At 61.5% G+C, this 15,758-nt stretch overlaps 6 protein-coding genes across 6 annotated transcripts; 4 read left to right on the top strand and 2 right to left on the bottom strand.

The window, feature by feature from the left end:
- Positions 1 to 11: 11 nt before the first annotated feature.
- PAN0_029d6193 (uncharacterized protein) lies at positions 12 to 1,089 on the bottom strand (the record flags this gene model as incomplete). Its single annotated transcript, XM_014798338.1, has 1 exon — positions 12 to 1,089. A coding segment is annotated over one exon (1,078 nt), but the record flags the coding sequence as incomplete, so codon positions are not given.
- A 543-nt stretch (positions 1,090 to 1,632) lies between these two features.
- On the top strand, positions 1,633 to 3,462 carry PAN0_029c6194 (phytoene dehydrogenase-like; the record flags this gene model as incomplete). Its single annotated transcript, XM_014798339.1, has 1 exon — positions 1,633 to 3,462. One exon carries the CDS (start codon positions 1,633 to 1,635, stop codon positions 3,460 to 3,462), a length of 1,830 nt encoding a protein of 609 aa, XP_014653825.1.
- Positions 3,463 to 6,174: 2,712 nt separating this feature from the next.
- On the top strand, positions 6,175 to 8,631 carry PAN0_029c6195 (uncharacterized protein; the record flags this gene model as incomplete). The annotated part of the gene is made up of 1 exon (XM_014798340.1): positions 6,175 to 8,631. The coding sequence occupies one exon, from the start codon at positions 6,175 to 6,177 to the stop codon at positions 8,629 to 8,631; it is 2,457 nt and encodes an 818-aa protein (XP_014653826.1).
- A 693-nt stretch (positions 8,632 to 9,324) lies between these two features.
- On the top strand, positions 9,325 to 9,829 carry PAN0_029c6196 (uncharacterized protein; the record flags this gene model as incomplete). The annotated part of the gene is made up of 2 exons (XM_014798341.1): positions 9,325 to 9,415; positions 9,528 to 9,829. The coding sequence occupies 2 exons, from the start codon at positions 9,325 to 9,327 to the stop codon at positions 9,827 to 9,829; spliced, it is 393 nt and encodes a 130-aa protein (XP_014653827.1).
- A 187-nt stretch (positions 9,830 to 10,016) lies between these two features.
- Positions 10,017 to 10,580, bottom strand: PAN0_029d6197 (thioesterase family protein; the record flags this gene model as incomplete). The annotated part of the gene is made up of 2 exons (XM_014798342.1): positions 10,017 to 10,385; positions 10,467 to 10,580. The coding sequence occupies 2 exons, from the start codon at positions 10,578 to 10,580 to the stop codon at positions 10,017 to 10,019; spliced, it is 483 nt and encodes a 160-aa protein (XP_014653828.1).
- Positions 10,581 to 10,928: 348 nt separating this feature from the next.
- PAN0_029c6198 (uncharacterized protein) lies at positions 10,929 to 15,680 on the top strand (the record flags this gene model as incomplete). Its single annotated transcript, XM_014798343.1, has 1 exon — positions 10,929 to 15,680. The coding sequence occupies one exon, from the start codon at positions 10,929 to 10,931 to the stop codon at positions 15,678 to 15,680; it is 4,752 nt and encodes a 1,583-aa protein (XP_014653829.1).
- Positions 15,681 to 15,758: the final 78 nt, after the last annotated feature.

The following is a 15,758-nucleotide window of genomic DNA, read 5'->3' on the forward strand; positions in this document are numbered from 1 at the left end:
CTGCACTCCACCGTCGATGAATGGTGCGGCCGAACCGTACGGGTCAAGGTCGACCACGTCGAAGCGCTTGTGCGGCTCGCGGTGCGTGTACATGAGCGTGATGGCGTCGCCTGCGTTCATCCTCACCTTGCAGTCCGGGTGGATGGCAGCTGCAGCTGCAGGCGTGCTCGGCGAAATCTCGTTCGATGGGGCTGCTGGTGTTTCCGTCTCGTCTTTGGCTGGCGCGGGTGCGATCGCGCCAGCACGAGCCTCGTCTTCCAAAGCCGCCAGAGCATCCTCGTCCATGTCCTGGTCATGCGTGGCCTCGTTGCCGGCCTCGGAGACGATCCATTCGTCGATGGGACGATCTGGTGGGAAGTTGAGCGCAACATTGCGCTTCATCGCCTCGACGGCCGTGGGCGAGAGGTCGTTGGCCAGCACCCACCGCAAAAGTGGAATCTCCTTGGCATATCGAATGCTGCGCAGGCCTGTCGCACTCAGCGCCTCCAGCAGCGTGAACCTGTAGCTACGGTAGTCGTCCTCGGGATTGAGCGCCTCGACCACGCTCGAGCTAGCTTCCTCGGCCGCGACAGCCGTAGCTGTGGCCAAGCCGTTGCCGTTCTCGTCAACTCGCGCCTTCTTAGCATCGGGCTGCTCGTCGGCCGCTTGGTCCGCATCATCTGCAGCCGCGGCTGCGGCCTGAGCTCCCTTGCGCTTTCCCTTGCCCTTGCTGTTCGTGGTGCTCTTTCGCTGTGCGGCTTTCAGGAAGCGTGCCTTCTTCTCGGCGTCCAGCTGCTCACTCCATGTGCGGATGGCGAGCGTCGAGAGGTCGCGGTTGAACTCCTGCACGGGGTTGAGGAAGGCCGCCTCGGCGGACGGCATGACGATGGTCGCCGAGTTCTCGCGGAAGGCGGACTCATGGTCGGCCAGCGTGATGCCCGAAGCTCGAGCGCGCTCCGGGGCGAGCAGGATGGGAGTAGGCGCCATGCTTGCGAGGTTCCTTTGGTATGATCGGGTGGGATGCGACCACGACGAGCTGGCGGAAGACGAGAGCAGCGACGGGACGGAGAGGCGCGGCAAGATGGTTGGAGCTCTACCCACGAGCTGCATGCATCGATATCGGGAGTGCGTCCCTGCCTGTCCAGATGCTTCCACGAGTTAGATGCTTCCACGAGTTGGTCGAAGGGACAGGTGCCGTGTATGAAGGAGCCATGCTTTGAACCCTGGCTGCCAAGGCTCAAATCTTCTCGCACAACCGCCCAAAAAAAAGAGCACCGAAAACCGAGATCTAAATCATCCACTTTTTCTCCACGCCGATGCTGCTCCCGATCGAGGCGCCTCTTGACCTTTTTTCCAGCTTTCACAGCTCCACATGCTGCACGGTCTGCTTACATGCGATGGCCAGGGTGCAGCTCGACGCGGCTGAAAAGGCTGCGCGCTGACCCAATGATTGCGACTCTGAGAATGGATGTGTTGGGTCAGGGTCACGCTGGAATGCAAGGGTTCGCGGCATGGACGGCGAGGATCTCAGAATCTCACCTTTGCCGAGGCCCTGTCTTCCTGGCGTGTGTAACCAGCTGTGAGTCGCTGGAAGAGCATCCGGAGCGACCACCATCCGCACCTAGACCCCTCTTCCACAGAGCATCGTCAAGGATGAGCAAGGTCCCGGAGAAGCAGGTCACGACGCCTGCGCTGTCTCGCATGAGCTCGTCCGCCGCCGTGCCAACGCGCCGGAGCGGCAAGAAGGTCATCATCATCGGCGCTGGTGCCGGTGGTACAGCGCTGGCTGCGCGTCTCGGTCGACGCGGACACGATGTGACGGTGCTCGAGAAGAACGATTTCGGCGGCGGCCGCTGCTCGCTCATCCACCACGATGGACATCGCTGGGACCAGGGCCCGTCGCTCTACCTCATGCCTGAGATCTTTGAGGCGTGCTTCAAAGATCTGGGCGAGGACATCCGCTCGCACATTCGGCTGCACCAGTGCAACCCTGCCTACCGCATCCACTTTGCCGATGGCGAAAAGATGATGCTCTCGTCCAACCTCAGCCAGATGGGCGAGACGCTCAACTTTTTCGAGAAGCGCGCCGGAAACAAGGAGGATCCGCTCACCAACTTCCTCGCCTTCCTCAAAGAGGCGGGCGAGAACTACGAGGAGTCCATCACGCACGTCCTCACCAAAGACTGGTCCGCCTGGTGGGCATTCTTCCGCCCGGAGCTCTTCCCCATGCTGTGGAAGACCAAGGGCCTGCGCATCTACGCCACACTCTACGACCGCACCACAAAGTACTTCAAGTCTCGCCACGTGCGCCGTGCTCTCACGTTCTCGGCCATGTACATGGGCATGAGCCCTTTTGACGCGCCGGCCACCTACTCGCTCCTCCAATACGCCGAGTACGCCAAAGGCATCTGGTACCCGATCGGCGGCTTCTACAAGGTGGTCGAGGCCATGGAGAACATCGCTCGCGACAAGTTTGGCGTCGACTTCCGCTACAGCACCAACGTCAAGCGCATCGTGGTAGACGAGCGCAAGGGGACGGCCAAGGGCGTGGAGCTCGAGTCGGGCGAGGTGCTCGAGGCAGACGTGGTGGTCAGCAACGCCGATTTGGTATGGACGTACAACGAGCTGCTGCCGCCATCCTCGTACGCCAAGAAGCTGCGGTCCAAGGACCAGACGTGCTCTTCGATCTCGTTCTACTGGTCGCTCAACTCGGTGGTCGAAGAGCTCGGCGGTCACAACATCTTCCTCGCCGATGCATACCAGGAGTCGTTTGACGAGATCTTCCGCGACGGCGACACGCCGACCGAGCCGTCGTTCTACGTGAACGTGCCTTCGAGGCTGGATCCGTCGGCGGCGCCGCCAGGCAAGGACACGCTGGTGATCCTCGTGCCGTGCGGACCCATCTCGATCCCGGAGAAGCCGTGCACGGATCCGAGCAAGGGTGCGCGCAGCCGCGAACAGTTCCAAAAGACCAAGGATCGCGCGCGACGCCAGGTGATCGAGACGCTCAAGAAGCGGCTCAACCGCCCGGACTTTGAGCAGCTCATCGACCACGAGATTGTCAACGACCCGTTCGATTGGCGCGACAAGTTCAACCTCTTCCGCGGCTCGATCCTCGGCTTGAGCCATACCATCCCGCAGGTGCTGTGGTTCCGCCCCTCGATCCAGCATGCGTCGTTCAACAACCTCTTCTTCGTGGGTGCCTCGACGCAGCCGGGCACGGGCGTGCCCGTCGTGGTGGCGGGCAGTGGCGTCGTGGCGGAGCGGATCAATGCATTCTTGGAAGGGCGCGAGACAGGCTGGCTCAGCTGGGAGGCGATCCGAGGCAGCATCTTTTTGGCCATCATCGCCATGTTTGGCGTCATGTTTGCCGGCTTTGCGGCGGGCTTCATCCTGCTTGGCCTGGTGATCGCCGTATCGGTGCACCTGCTGGGCATTGCCGACGTACCTGGCCTGGTGCGCAGCAGAGTGATCCCCGAGTGATCTAGAGATTCCCAAGATGTACTATACATGCTATAATCTGATATCCGTATGACCTTCATAGCAGCGTGTGGGGCGGTCGATGCGAAGCGGAGAGCAAAGATGGTTTCCGCTCTAACAGAGCGAATAAACATCGGCGACATTCTCTGGGCCGAGAAAGAGAGGCGGTTCGGGTCCAGGTCAACTTCGGGGCCCAACGTGGGCGGGCGGTGAGTCGGAGAGTGGGGAGGAGGGGCCTGCATTTGATGCGCGGTCTGAACCGCAGGCTCGGTTATCCGAAGGCGGTCTTGGCATCCGCCTCGTGCATTTTTGTAATGCAGATGGTCTGAGACTGCTCAAGTGCCCGGACGGTGAAAAGATCGGCGCGAGAGGAGGCGAACGTGGGAGCGGGGACGAATCCTTCTTTGTCTGCTTTCTGTTTCTTTGCTGTTCGCTTGAGTCCGCAGCGCGGGACGAGGGGTCAGCGCCAAGAAGCTCGGCCCGCGTTCACGTTCCCCTGTCGTGCAGGACCTCATCGGAACGACTCTCGCCGGGACATCGTTGGGTGGCCACGACTGCGAGACAATGAAAGCCGCCCTCGTGGCTGGCCTGCCTCAAAAGAAGTGGCAGAAGCCAAGAGGGAGATTTCCCATCGGACTGGAGCAAGCCTGGCGAGGCGGAGTAGCCGGTCGACGAAGGGTCTCTCTGAGTATTATTATAGGAGCGAAGTCGTGCCTGGTGAGCCCACTTGTCAAAGGGCGGGCTCGAAGCCGGCGGCGGCCAGCTAAGCCTACCGTAACTCGTGCCAAACCCGACCATTCTGTAATCATCGGCAATCATCCTGGCTCGATTGCGGACAGCACGTGCGGCTTGATCAAGACCGATCGGGTAGGGGCCAAGGATCGAGCTGGTTCGGGGCCAGCCACCACACCATCGATGAGTGCCAAGCCTTGTCATCTCTGGGCGGTGCGGTAGCGGCGTCATCTGGAGCTTGGCGCAGCTGACCGCATCCCCTCGCGGCCGCTCTTCCAGCTCGCCTTGAGCATTGTGAACAAGGCCGCAATCACGCTTCCACGACTCAACTCGACATGGCTTGGGCTGACCAGAACGCTACCAGGGCAGGCATTATCCAAGCAAGCTGGGCTAGTGTGGGAGCGTAAGGTGGTGTCCAGCGTCGCAAGGTGGCAATCAAGCAACCCTAGCTAGCCTAGCTAGCCTAGCTAGCCTACTTCCGCGTATCCGAGGCACGAGGGCGGAACAGGCGGCAGTGGAGCGGCGGTGCGCTAGCGTGGATTGGCGATCCCAATCAAAGACCCCAGCCCAGCATCGCATCTGATTCGCCAACGATATGCCCATCCTGATGGACGGACGGCTCATCCGCCTGAGGGGCGGTGCCATATCTCTACATTGAAAAGCGGTCGCAACGTGGATTGTATTCCAATTCAAGTCGCACTTGATTTCGCAATTCGCTGCGAGGCTTGGCGGGATGCCTACGGTTGGGGCTGCAGGTCTTGGCGTTGCGACGGAGTGCGCTCGCTTGGGCTTCCTCTCGTCCAGTGCCTCAGGGTGCGGGCCGAGTGAATTCTGGATGCGCAGCGCAGCGCCTGCCAGACGCACGCTGGCTCATCGGTGCCTGTCTCTGCTGCAGCCCGACCGCCGCTCCGCCCTTTTTCATTTGCAGCTCCGCCCGACCGCCCGCTTGTCCGCTTGTCCGGCCGCAAACTCACCCACCGCCCTCCCTCCCGCAACTCGGGCATGCGTCTGGCACGCACCGCTTCAACGTCCCCATGCCTTCAGAAATCGAGCCACGGACTGACCTTCATTGAACGAGGTTGTTGATGTGAAGGAGAGGACGAATGGCATTGCGAGGGGCAAGGGTGAGGAGGGGCGTAGCCGCAAGGGATTTGGAGCAGCCGCACGTCTTCGGCCTTGGCTTCTTGGCTCTGCCTCCATTGCTTGGACTCTTCTTGGCATTTTTGGCCATTGTGTTCTCGTGCCCGGTGTTGCAGCCTTCCCTCCCATCGTTTGCCCGTGGGTTTCAGCGGTGCCTTGCCTTTTCCTTATCCCTTGGCCTACGTGTTCATTGTCTTGGCTGTGGTGTGGCACCTCGGATGGCTCCGTTGCGGGCCGCATGAGTTGTCACCTTCTTTTGACCTTGGTCGCTTTGGGGTCCAGCTCGCGGGCGGCTGCTGGCTGCTGGATTCCGTGGGTCCGTGGCGTGGCTCAGCAGGACACTCGGTTTGCCCGGTCTCGCCCCTTCCCTCTCGTTGTCCGCAGGGCCCGCCCCTCGTTTCCCGCCGCACGTCCTCTGCGCGCGTGCCCGTCTGATTGAGGGGTCGAGTCCGTCGGTTCGCGACTCGCCTTTTTTTCTTGGCATTGCCGCATGTCCGCTTCCGCCTCGCTTCCGCCTCCTCCTCGAGACCTGAGCTGGCCGTGCCAATCCCAGGTCCGACACCACCGCCTATTGATCAAGTCTTGGCAGTCCCGCCTCGTGGTCGCCCTGCCGATTGTATATAGGCATTCGGGCATCTCACACCCTTTCGGGTGCCCCCCTCTCTATCTGCTCCCGTTCCACCACCACCGGCATCTCATTCCGACACACTTCCTACCGCCCAGCCTCGTATCATCTGCATCGTCACATCTGTCCGTCTTCACGACCGGTTGTGCTTCACCCTAGCTTCCTCTCCGTCTTGGTCCTGCTTACAGCTCCATCCACCTTCGCACACTCGAGTCCACATGCTTCCAGGCGGATCTTCAGGCATGTCTCGCCCTCATCCCACCTACCCTTCTGGCCCATGGGGCGCAGTGAGCGACCAGCATCAGCACAAGCCTTCGTCGCACCCCTCCCACCCTCACCTCGCACACTCGGCCTACTCGGTCACCGCGGGTCCTTCCACCTACCGCGCCCTCTCCAGCGGCCACATTGCACCCATCTCGCCGCCTCAGCACTCGCATCGCCCCGACGCTTGGGCGCATCGTCCCTCCGCCGGCCCTTCTCCCTCCTCGCCTCTGCCTCCGACCTACGCTGCGTCCGCTCCTGCCCCCGCCAGCCCCGCAGAGCAGCCCATCATTCGCACCACCCACGTCACCGCAGACGGCACCACCATCTACGCAGCCACCGGCCGAAAGCGCAAGCGTCTTCAAAAGGCGTGTGTCGCCTGCCACAAGGCGAAGCGTCGATGCGATGGCGGCCTTCCCTGCTCCAACTGTGACTTTAGCGGTCGCACCTGCTGCTACTCGGATGCCAACGGCAAGATGGTCATCCCCACCGCCCGCGTCGCCAACGAGGCCGCACCCGCCGGCGCCGTCGTGCCAGCTTCGACTCACTCCGGTGCCACGCTCCACCCCTCCGACGGCCGCTCGCCCAGCTACAACGCCACTGCCGCCGCGCCCAGTCCCAGCAGCAGCGACGTCTCGGGCCGCGTTCGTGCCAACACGCTCAGCTCCAAGTCGAGCCCCATGTCCATCGGCAACGCTGGCGCGCGGATGGAAGCCCTCTTCACCATCGACGACGTGGCTCCCGAGCGCAGGCGAGAGCTCATCAGCATCTTCTTCTCCCAGATGCACCCCTTCAGCTGCGTCATGGACGAGATCTCGTTCCTCCGCGACCTCTCCACCTCCGAGGTGCCCGCTTGGCTGCTCATGGCCATGTTCGCCCTCGCCGCACGCTTCGAGCAGGGCATCAGCGAAGCCGAGCGCGAGCGTCGCTTCTCGCACGGCGAGGTCTTCGCCCGCACCGCCCGACGCATGCTCTCCGAAGAGGACCACGAAGGCTACACTCTACTCGACCGTCCGGACGTCGAGCTCGCGCTCACCCTCTGCTTCCTCGCCGCCCACGAGCTCGGCATGGGCCGTCTGCAGCGTGCGCTCTCGTACTCCAACGATGCCGTCCGCATGATCGCCGCCCTCCGCCTCGCAGAAGGCCATCTCCCTTCCGCTCGCAAGGCCAACTATGGGCGCGATGCCTTTTCGTCGTCGTCGTCGTCGTGGCCTCGTCGCGCCATGTGCGAGCGCCTCGTGCTTCTCTCCTGGACCCTCGACATGACCATCGCCGCTTTGGCAGGCCAGACCTCGACCGTCCGTCGCGCCGACGTGCTGGCTGCTGTCCGCACCTTTGGCAGCTCGGGCGACGAGACGCGCGACGACGTGACCAAGTCGTTTGCTCGTCTCGCCGAGATCATCACCGTCTTTGGCCTCGTCATCGACTCGAACGAGTCGAGCACGCTGGGCGAGGACGCGTTGCAGTCGTGGGCTGCGGCGCTGGTGGTCGAGCACAAGTTTGACGACTACAACATGAAGCAGGCCAGCCGTCTGCTCGAGGAGCCCGAGGCGAGTGCTGCTTCGCACCGTGCTTGGTTCTGGGCGCAGATGCACCTCGTCGCCGAATGCTCGGTCTTCCTCATGGAGGCCCGCCGCGCAGGCGCTCCCCAGCCCGACCGCGGCCAGCAGAAGGCGGCGGTGGACAACATCCACCTCATCCTCTCGGTGCTCAGCATCACGGGTCGTCGCAACCTGTTTGCGTTCCCGGCGCTGCTCATCTGCACCCAGTACAGTCGTCCGAGCCCGGACGCCTCGAGGTGGTGGGCTACCGCGCGCCAGTGCTGGAACATGGCCGAGCACCAGATCGGCGAGGCGGCTCGGTTTTTTGTGCGGCCCAGTAACGACGCACCCTCTCCAGGGAGGGCTCGCAGCTCGAGCAACGTCGAGTCTCTGACGCTGCCTAGGCTGTCGAGCTCTTCGGCTGGCGGCGCCTCGGCCCGCTCTCCGGCGCCCTTGCCTTCGATCGGCAGGCTGCCGCTTCCTTCGCTGCGCCTGTCGCCGCCGCTGTCGGCCTCCTCTGCGCACTCGGAGCAGCACCGCTCCCCCAAGCAGTCGTCCTCGGGCGCCGGTGCTCTGCCTTCCTGGCGCTCTCGTTCGCCGCGAAGCTCGATCGGCGGCAAGAGCGACGGCGACGCCGCTGAGCAAGACGCCGCGAGCAGCAATGGTGGCAGCAGCCGCGACTCGTCGTCCATCTCGCCGCGCTCGGCTCCCATGGAGCTCGGCGGCGAGGAGTACGTGCCTGTCATCGCCAACCGCGGCTCGCGCTCGCCGCCGCTCGCAGCGCACGCCTTCACCAAGGACCCCCGCACTTCGTGGTCGCCCATCACGTCGCTGCGCGGCGAGAAGCGAACCATCTCGGCCATCTCGTCCTGAGACTCAGCTCTCCCATGTATTTCTAGTCTTACATCCATGTGCTCGGCTCAATCTGACCTGGTGCAACATCTTACCGTCCATTGTGCACTCTGCCTTGAGTCTGAGTTCGAAAGAGTCTTGAGAGCAGCAAGAGCAGTCTCGATTGGGAGCACAAAGAGGAGTGGGGTAAGCGAAGAGGGCAGCACTGCGTGTTGAATTGGCTTCCGTGCAGACAGGTGGACATGTGGAAGCCGATGATCCGCGACACACGCTTGACAGCGGGCGGCTCGAGCGTAGTGTTCGGAGAAAGAAAAAAAGCCGGGGCTGGCGCTTCCGTGCGTTCTCTGCGTTCCTTCGGAAATCCAGCCCGCAGAAAAGGGCACCGGCACAGAAGCGCGCTAAGCACCGCCCGCTCGGCAGTCCGCGAAACAGGGCTTGCACAAGGCTATGCTTGCATGACACTTCGGATAGCTTTGCTCGATGTGTGCATATGATTGGGCGGTACAGTTGGCGGTAAGAGCGGAACATGTGCGTGACACCCCTCGCGAGCGGTGTGCCAAGGACCCGGTTGTCGGGTGGCGCGCCAAAGGTACAAAACCCGACCATCGACTCATCCACCTCCACGTCTTTTCCAGCCTTGACTCTCATCCTTCACTCGACATTCCACTTTCCTACCCAAAGCACAACACAACCCACTCGCAGACTTCGATCAAGATGGCCGACGGTCTTGGCGTGCTCTCTGAATCCATTGGTGGCTGTCTGGCGGCTGTAGCCGCCAGCGTGCAGTACAACATCTGCAACACTCGTATGTAGCCGCCCGTCTGACATTGATGGTACAACTGCTGCCACTGAATCGTTGGCTGACTGTCTTGCGCTTCGTGCTGACTTGTTTGCACTGTTGCGGCGGGGATTGACAGGCGCATACGGTACGGACGCGACATGTGCGGATAACTGCTGCCGCTTCAACTGCGGTTGGAAACAGGGTCCATTGCCCGTGGAAGACTACCCGATCGCCAACTCGGAGGCGCAGCAAGGCGATGCCAAGAAGGAAGAGTCTGAGGGTGGTGCCTTGCCAGCGTACACGGCCACGCCTCAGATGTCGGCGTCTCCCCCAGCGGACGTCGCGCCGGCACCAGAAGCTAGCAAAGCTGCAGAAATCAGCAACCCTGCAGAAGCCAGCAAAGCTACCGACGTCAAGACGCCAGATCAGACATCCTAGTCCCTATACGTCCCTTTTGACCGGTGGAGCGGCGATTTTTGCGCTGCTTACGGCACTTTGCATGCTCTCCAGGATACCATGGAAGATCCCACATACCCAAGCAAACCACATTCATGTCTCGCGCATCGTCCATCCGTCAGCCGGCATCGTCTGTCTATGCGTTTTGCTGTTTGTGTGAAGTGCGTATCTAGCCGACGTACTTGGTGTGAGTACCGGAGCAAACGACGCGGTCGTCCTTGTCATCCGTCGCACCGGGCTTGCGCCCGAGGATCTGAACGTCGATGAAGGCGAGGTTGCGGCCCACCTTGTTGCTCCTGCCGCGGATAATGAGCAGGTCGCCCTCCTTGGCCGCGCCGACGTACGTGGCGTGGATGTCGACCGAGACACCACGGTTCTTGAAGCGGTCCGGTGACGTGCTTGCGATCACAATGCCTCCGATCCAGTCGATGATCGTCGCCGAAGTAGAGCCGTGCAGGATGTTCTTGCTGTTCATCAATGTCTTGCTGACCGGCACGTGCGCCTCGATGAAGCCTGGACTGACAATCTTGATCTCCAGCTACACCGCGAGCAATGTTCAAACAGCCAAGAAAAGGTCAGCGATACGTTCTCGCGGCGATACAGACCCATGCGCACTTACATCAGAGAGGAGGTACTTGTAGATCGGGTTGTTGTCCAGCACCTGCTGCTGCAGCTCATTGATCATAGCCAGCGTCACAGCGCCCTCGGCTGCGGATTCAGTGGTGGCCGCCATCGTGTCTCGTCTGTGGAAGCGTCGGGGGTGGTCGTGCCAACGTCGAGGCAAGGTCGGCTTATATCGACGATGTCAGTCGAATCATCTCGTCGGCCGGTCCTGAGCGGATCTTGGCGCCCACCCCAACAACCGCTCCAGCAGCACAGCCCAACACCGCGTCAACACGAGCGCGCCTCCCCCACACTCAGTCTTTGATGGAATCTCACATTTTTGTGGATTTTTTTCGGATGTCGGACTTGAGCTGCGCCTCCACCAAAAGCTTCTTGGACCCTTCGAGTCTGCCGAGTGCGAGCTTTGTCCACCATCCCCACCAGCTAATCTCCTCGCCAGCACAGGCGACCGCCGCAGATGTTCTCATCTTCGGCGGCAGGGCCATTTTGCCAAGGTCCACTTGGCTCCAGTACGGCACAAACCCCCTTTCAACGCCTCAAGCCAGTGTGCGTCGAGCTGCTCTGGCTCGCAGGTCGTTCCGCCGCGCCCGCACAGACAAAAGAGGTAGTCACCAGCCTTCGTCGCCTCAAGTCGACGCTTCAGGCCGTCATATCCGAGCAAGTCTCTATCGCAAACGACAATATCGCCAGCTCGTCCAGCTCGGCCTCAAGACTTGTGTCACGCACTCGGACCACTTTGCCGACGTCCCTGGTCAATTACGTTTTCTACCCGATCTCGGAACTGATCACCGCCGCACCTAAGGGCATCAGCAGCCTTGCAGACTCAGTGATCGAAGGCATCCTTGATGTATTGGCGCTGCTGGTGGATCAGTGGTGGACAGCATGGTCTTCGCAACCAGACGCTTCATCACCGCCAGCGTCATCCAAGTGGCAAGTTTGGTGCGATCTCGTGATCCTCGCGAGCTCAGCCGTCGGAAGCGCTCCAAATGCGGCGGAACCACGTCAAAGTGCTAGCGATGAGGTGAAGCTCGCTGCGCTGCGGGTTCTGAAAGAGCTTTTGACGGTGCGCTTCGAGGCTGGTCCGACTTCGGGCTCCCGCGGTGATGTTGCGGCTGCAAAGGCGGCGGACGAGTGGGAATGGGATGGTGTTTCCGACCTTCCCTTGCTGGACGATGCTGAAGAGCCGAGCAAGTCAACAGCTAAACGAAGCACGAACAACAAACCCTCATCGAACGGGGCATCTACAAGGATGGATCACAAAGTCCTATTCCCGACGCCCGAACATTTCAAGCACGTTGCAGCGGACAAAGTCGCCAAAGGTGCAATCAGCTTCGTCCTGTCCACTACCTTCGCCATCGCCGAGTCTTCTTTGGAGTCGACCGAGGTGCGGACTACAGCAATCGCCGTAGCTCGCTCCACTCTTCTCGTGTGGATCGGCGGTGTGTGTCCCCTCCCTTCCGACACGAATTCTGCCGCGACGCAAACGCCAGTGGTGCCGCTATACTGTATCGGCCAATGTCAGAGTAGCGACGAGCTTGCACTTCGCAAGGCAGGTGCGCTCCGCCTCCGCCCACTCCTACCTGGAATCACTTCATCCCTCACACGCGTCGCCACCAGCCGCGTGAGAGCCAAGCAAGACGGTACAAAGCCCAAGGCGACACCCGCGCCTGTCGCTGCAGCAGCGATCGAGATGCTCGGCGATCTGCTCAGGGCCACAGTCTCTGATATCTGCCTCGACGACATCATGGAAGAGCATGTGGGTGGGGCCGGACAGGATGGCGCATCTGCGTCCGACACCTCGCCGTCCGCCAATCTCACCGACCTTTCGCAATTCGTCGATACAAGCAGCTGCGATGAGAACGGGCTTGACATAGCTGCAGAAATGGCCAAAGAAGAGCCAGAAATGCACGCAGATGCACCTGCAGAGACGAGCAACCAGGGAAAGCTCAAGCAAGAGGCCAAGTGGGCGCTGTCGACGCTTGCTCAAATCCACCTTGCGCTGCGAACATTCTCGCCGCTCACGCAGCCGTCGCTTCCGGGAACATCGCTGCCCTCTACCGTTCCCACGGTGGTCCAGAGGGCGGTGCTGGGGCTTGCGGTCGCGCTACTGTCCGTTTGCGGAACATCGTTTGCCTGGCTCGATGACCATCTTCAAGGCATGGCGCGACTGGACGGAACCAGTGCGCAGGCTGACGATGCAAGGGTCGGGGAGGGCACTAGCACGTCGAGCATCAGCACTCTGCTGACCTGGATCGTCGATCTCGCTTCGGAGTCCAACACGACCTCGGTCGTCGAGAGCGCTAAACTCGCTTTCCATTTGCAGCAGGGAGCAACGACATTACCGGCATTGAAGGACGGCACCGCATTTTGGTCGTTGCTGATGCAGGCGCTCGACGCACTGCCTGCGGCTGTCACGGCGCAGAGCGACGACTCTGTCTCGCGCCTGGCATTACGGGTGAAAACGCTACTCCAGCTCACCTTTGCGCGTGCGGAAGAACATGGAAACGTTGCTCCTGCGCGGGTACGAGAAGCTGCGCTGGCGCAACTGGCACAGGAGCTGCCCTCGAGGATCCTGCGCCTAGTCGCGCTCCTCAAGACCGAACGGCTGGAATTCGTCGACGAGCACAGCGATGTTCCGGGCGCGCACGCCGGGTGGCGACTGCAACCTGCATTCGCCGGGCTTGAAGCGAGCACTTCCCGCCATTTGAGCCGCATGTTTTTCCAGCTTGGACGAACGCTCGCTCTCGCCTTCGTGCAGGAGCTCGGAGCGCGCCAGAAAGACGCCAAGTCCGACCGAGGCGATGTGTTTGCTGTCGTGCCGCTTCTTGTCGAGCGGGCTGCCAAGCTGCGCTCTATCCGACTACCGGGGATCATCAGCACCGGCGGTGCAGATCGCACGGATGGCGACAGTGCGCGAAACGAGAGCCTCTCGTCACTGGCGGTCGCCGCCGAACTGATGGGTGGAATCAGCGGCTGGATCGATAACATCGAGCTTGGCCTCCGCTTCGCAGGCATGGCTAACGCAGCGCAAGCAAGCAAGACTGCACGCAAGGTGGCGCATCGCCTCGGGAAGAAGGTCTTTGGCTTGATCGTGGATATGCTCGACGGCGACGCCGAAGAGGCGATAGCTGGCCGGCAAAAAAGCGATAATGTGCTCTCGCGTGCCAACCAGGCTCAAGGAGGTGCTGACGCATTTCACCGCGAGCACGACGTGGTGAAAGGCGCAGATGTGTCCCCTCAGGCCGTGTCAGCCTCGCTTGTTGAGCGAGTCAAGGGCATCTCGCTGGTGTCGGAAGACATCGAAAGCGCCACACCCTTGCGACATGGCCCCGCGCTCGACCTGGGCTTCGTGCGTGCAGCCAACCTTTCCAAAGTGTCCAGCGGAATTGTCAGCCGCGCTCAGCAGGAGCAGGCGATGCAGCATCGATACGTCCAGGCTGAGCGCAGCGTCGATCTTTCGAACGCGCTCGCCTTTGCGCTGGTCGGCTCGAGCTCCAAGCTGCTCGGCCAAAATTTCCGCTCGCTGCTCCTGCGTGGGGCCTATCCGCTCATCAGCGGCATGTCGGCTTCGTCCACGGCGAGCTCGGACCTCGTGCGACGTGCGTCGGCAGCAGCCATGAAGGAGATTGCGTTCAACACGGCGTACGGCGACGTCAAGAACTGCTTGTTCGACCACGCCGACTACATTCTCGGCTCCGCGTGCCAACGCCTCATCAGTGGGCTTGACGAGGAGCTGCGTGCTATCGCGAGCGGCGACGGTCGGTCGCAGAGCGGAGGTGCGGCTGTTGCGCGTGGCGATGTTGTGATCGATGCTGGTCAAGGCGATCGGATCGTGCTTCCACTGGTATCGGCACAGAGGGCGCCGTTCGTGCTCGTCGAGATGATCCGCGTGCTGGGCTCCGAGATCGTGCCGATGGTCGAGGATGCGATCGATGAGGTGCTTGACGCGCTCGACCGCTTCCATGCGCACCCGTCCATCTGTGGCGGACTGTTGGCGGTGCTCGACTCGATTCTCGAGACCATGGCAGCGGAACAAACGGCAAAGCAATCGTCTTCCACCAAGGCCAAGGCGTCGCTGCTTTCTGCGTCTGAGGATAGTCAGCAAACCGAGGTTGAAGACTTTGAGGCCTGGCTGGCTGCGCGTCGACGCGAGCAAGCTGCATTTGACGAGGCAGATGACAATACGGAGGGCAAACAGGCCGCAGATGAAAAGGAGGACAAGCCGAGCAAGAGTCAGCAAGTGGCGGCGCAGATTCTGGAAAAGGCGGCAGTGTTCCTAACGCATCCGTCGCCCGTGTTGCGAAGCCACGTGCTTGGACTGTTGCGCCATGGTGTCGAGACGCTCGCTCCCCAGGGCCGTACAGGCGAGCTGCTTCCGATTGTCAACAGTGCATGGCCGCACGTAATGACCCGTCTCGGCGCATCCTACTCGAGCGGAAGCACATCACGCTCCTCCCAACTGACCCCGATCATCGACCTGGACCGCACCGCCATTGGTGCAGCCGGTCGAGCACAGAGTGATGCATCCTACGCCCAGATCGAGGCAGCATTGGTCGAGAAGGATCCGCAAGTGTGGGTTGCTGCGGCGAGGTTTGTCGAGGCGGCGGTGCAGCATGTGCCGGACTTCGTTGGCAAGCGTGTAGTCGAAGAGGCATGGCCTCGATTCGAACAGCTGCTCACGCTGTTGCGATGGAAGTTCCATCCTCGTTCGGGACGAGCGCATGCGTCAGAGACACGCGAACGGCATGCGGTGGGACTGATCCATGATATCGACGCTGCACCTCGCCAGCAAAAGCGCTCGTCGAGAGTTCACGATCACATCCAGCCGCCGTTCATCTTGCCTTCGCCCACCTGCGTCCCGGCTCAGTTGACGCTCGCCATCGTCGCGACGCTGACGAGTGTCGTCAGAGGTATCGGTGCCAGGCTACCGGACGATGCAGCTTGGAACATCACCACCCAACCGTTCCTGCTGGATCTGCTTGATGCTCGTCAGCCACCAGCATTGCTCTCCGCGGCTGAGAGATTGTATGTCGAGCTCGGCCGCAGGAACGCTCCTGCGACTGTGTGGGCACTGCAGACCGCATTCCCAAACCCGGCCGCCAAAGCTCTGCGTGAAGGCGCGCCTGTACCATGCTTCCTCGCCCACGCGCGTGCCGCCGTCCATGAGGAAACACTTCACCAAATCGTGTCTCTCTTCACGGCCGCCTAGAAATGTCATGCTCATCTCCTGCTCACGGCCCTGGAAGTGCAATCTTCATCATCAAACGGAAGTCTTGATACGTGGGTG

Source organism: Moesziomyces antarcticus, assembly GCF_000747765.1.
Source record: "Moesziomyces antarcticus DNA, scaffold: scaffold_v10029, strain JCM 10317, whole genome shotgun sequence".
Classification (NCBI taxonomy): Eukaryota; Fungi; Basidiomycota; class Ustilaginomycetes; order Ustilaginales; family Ustilaginaceae; genus Moesziomyces; species Moesziomyces antarcticus.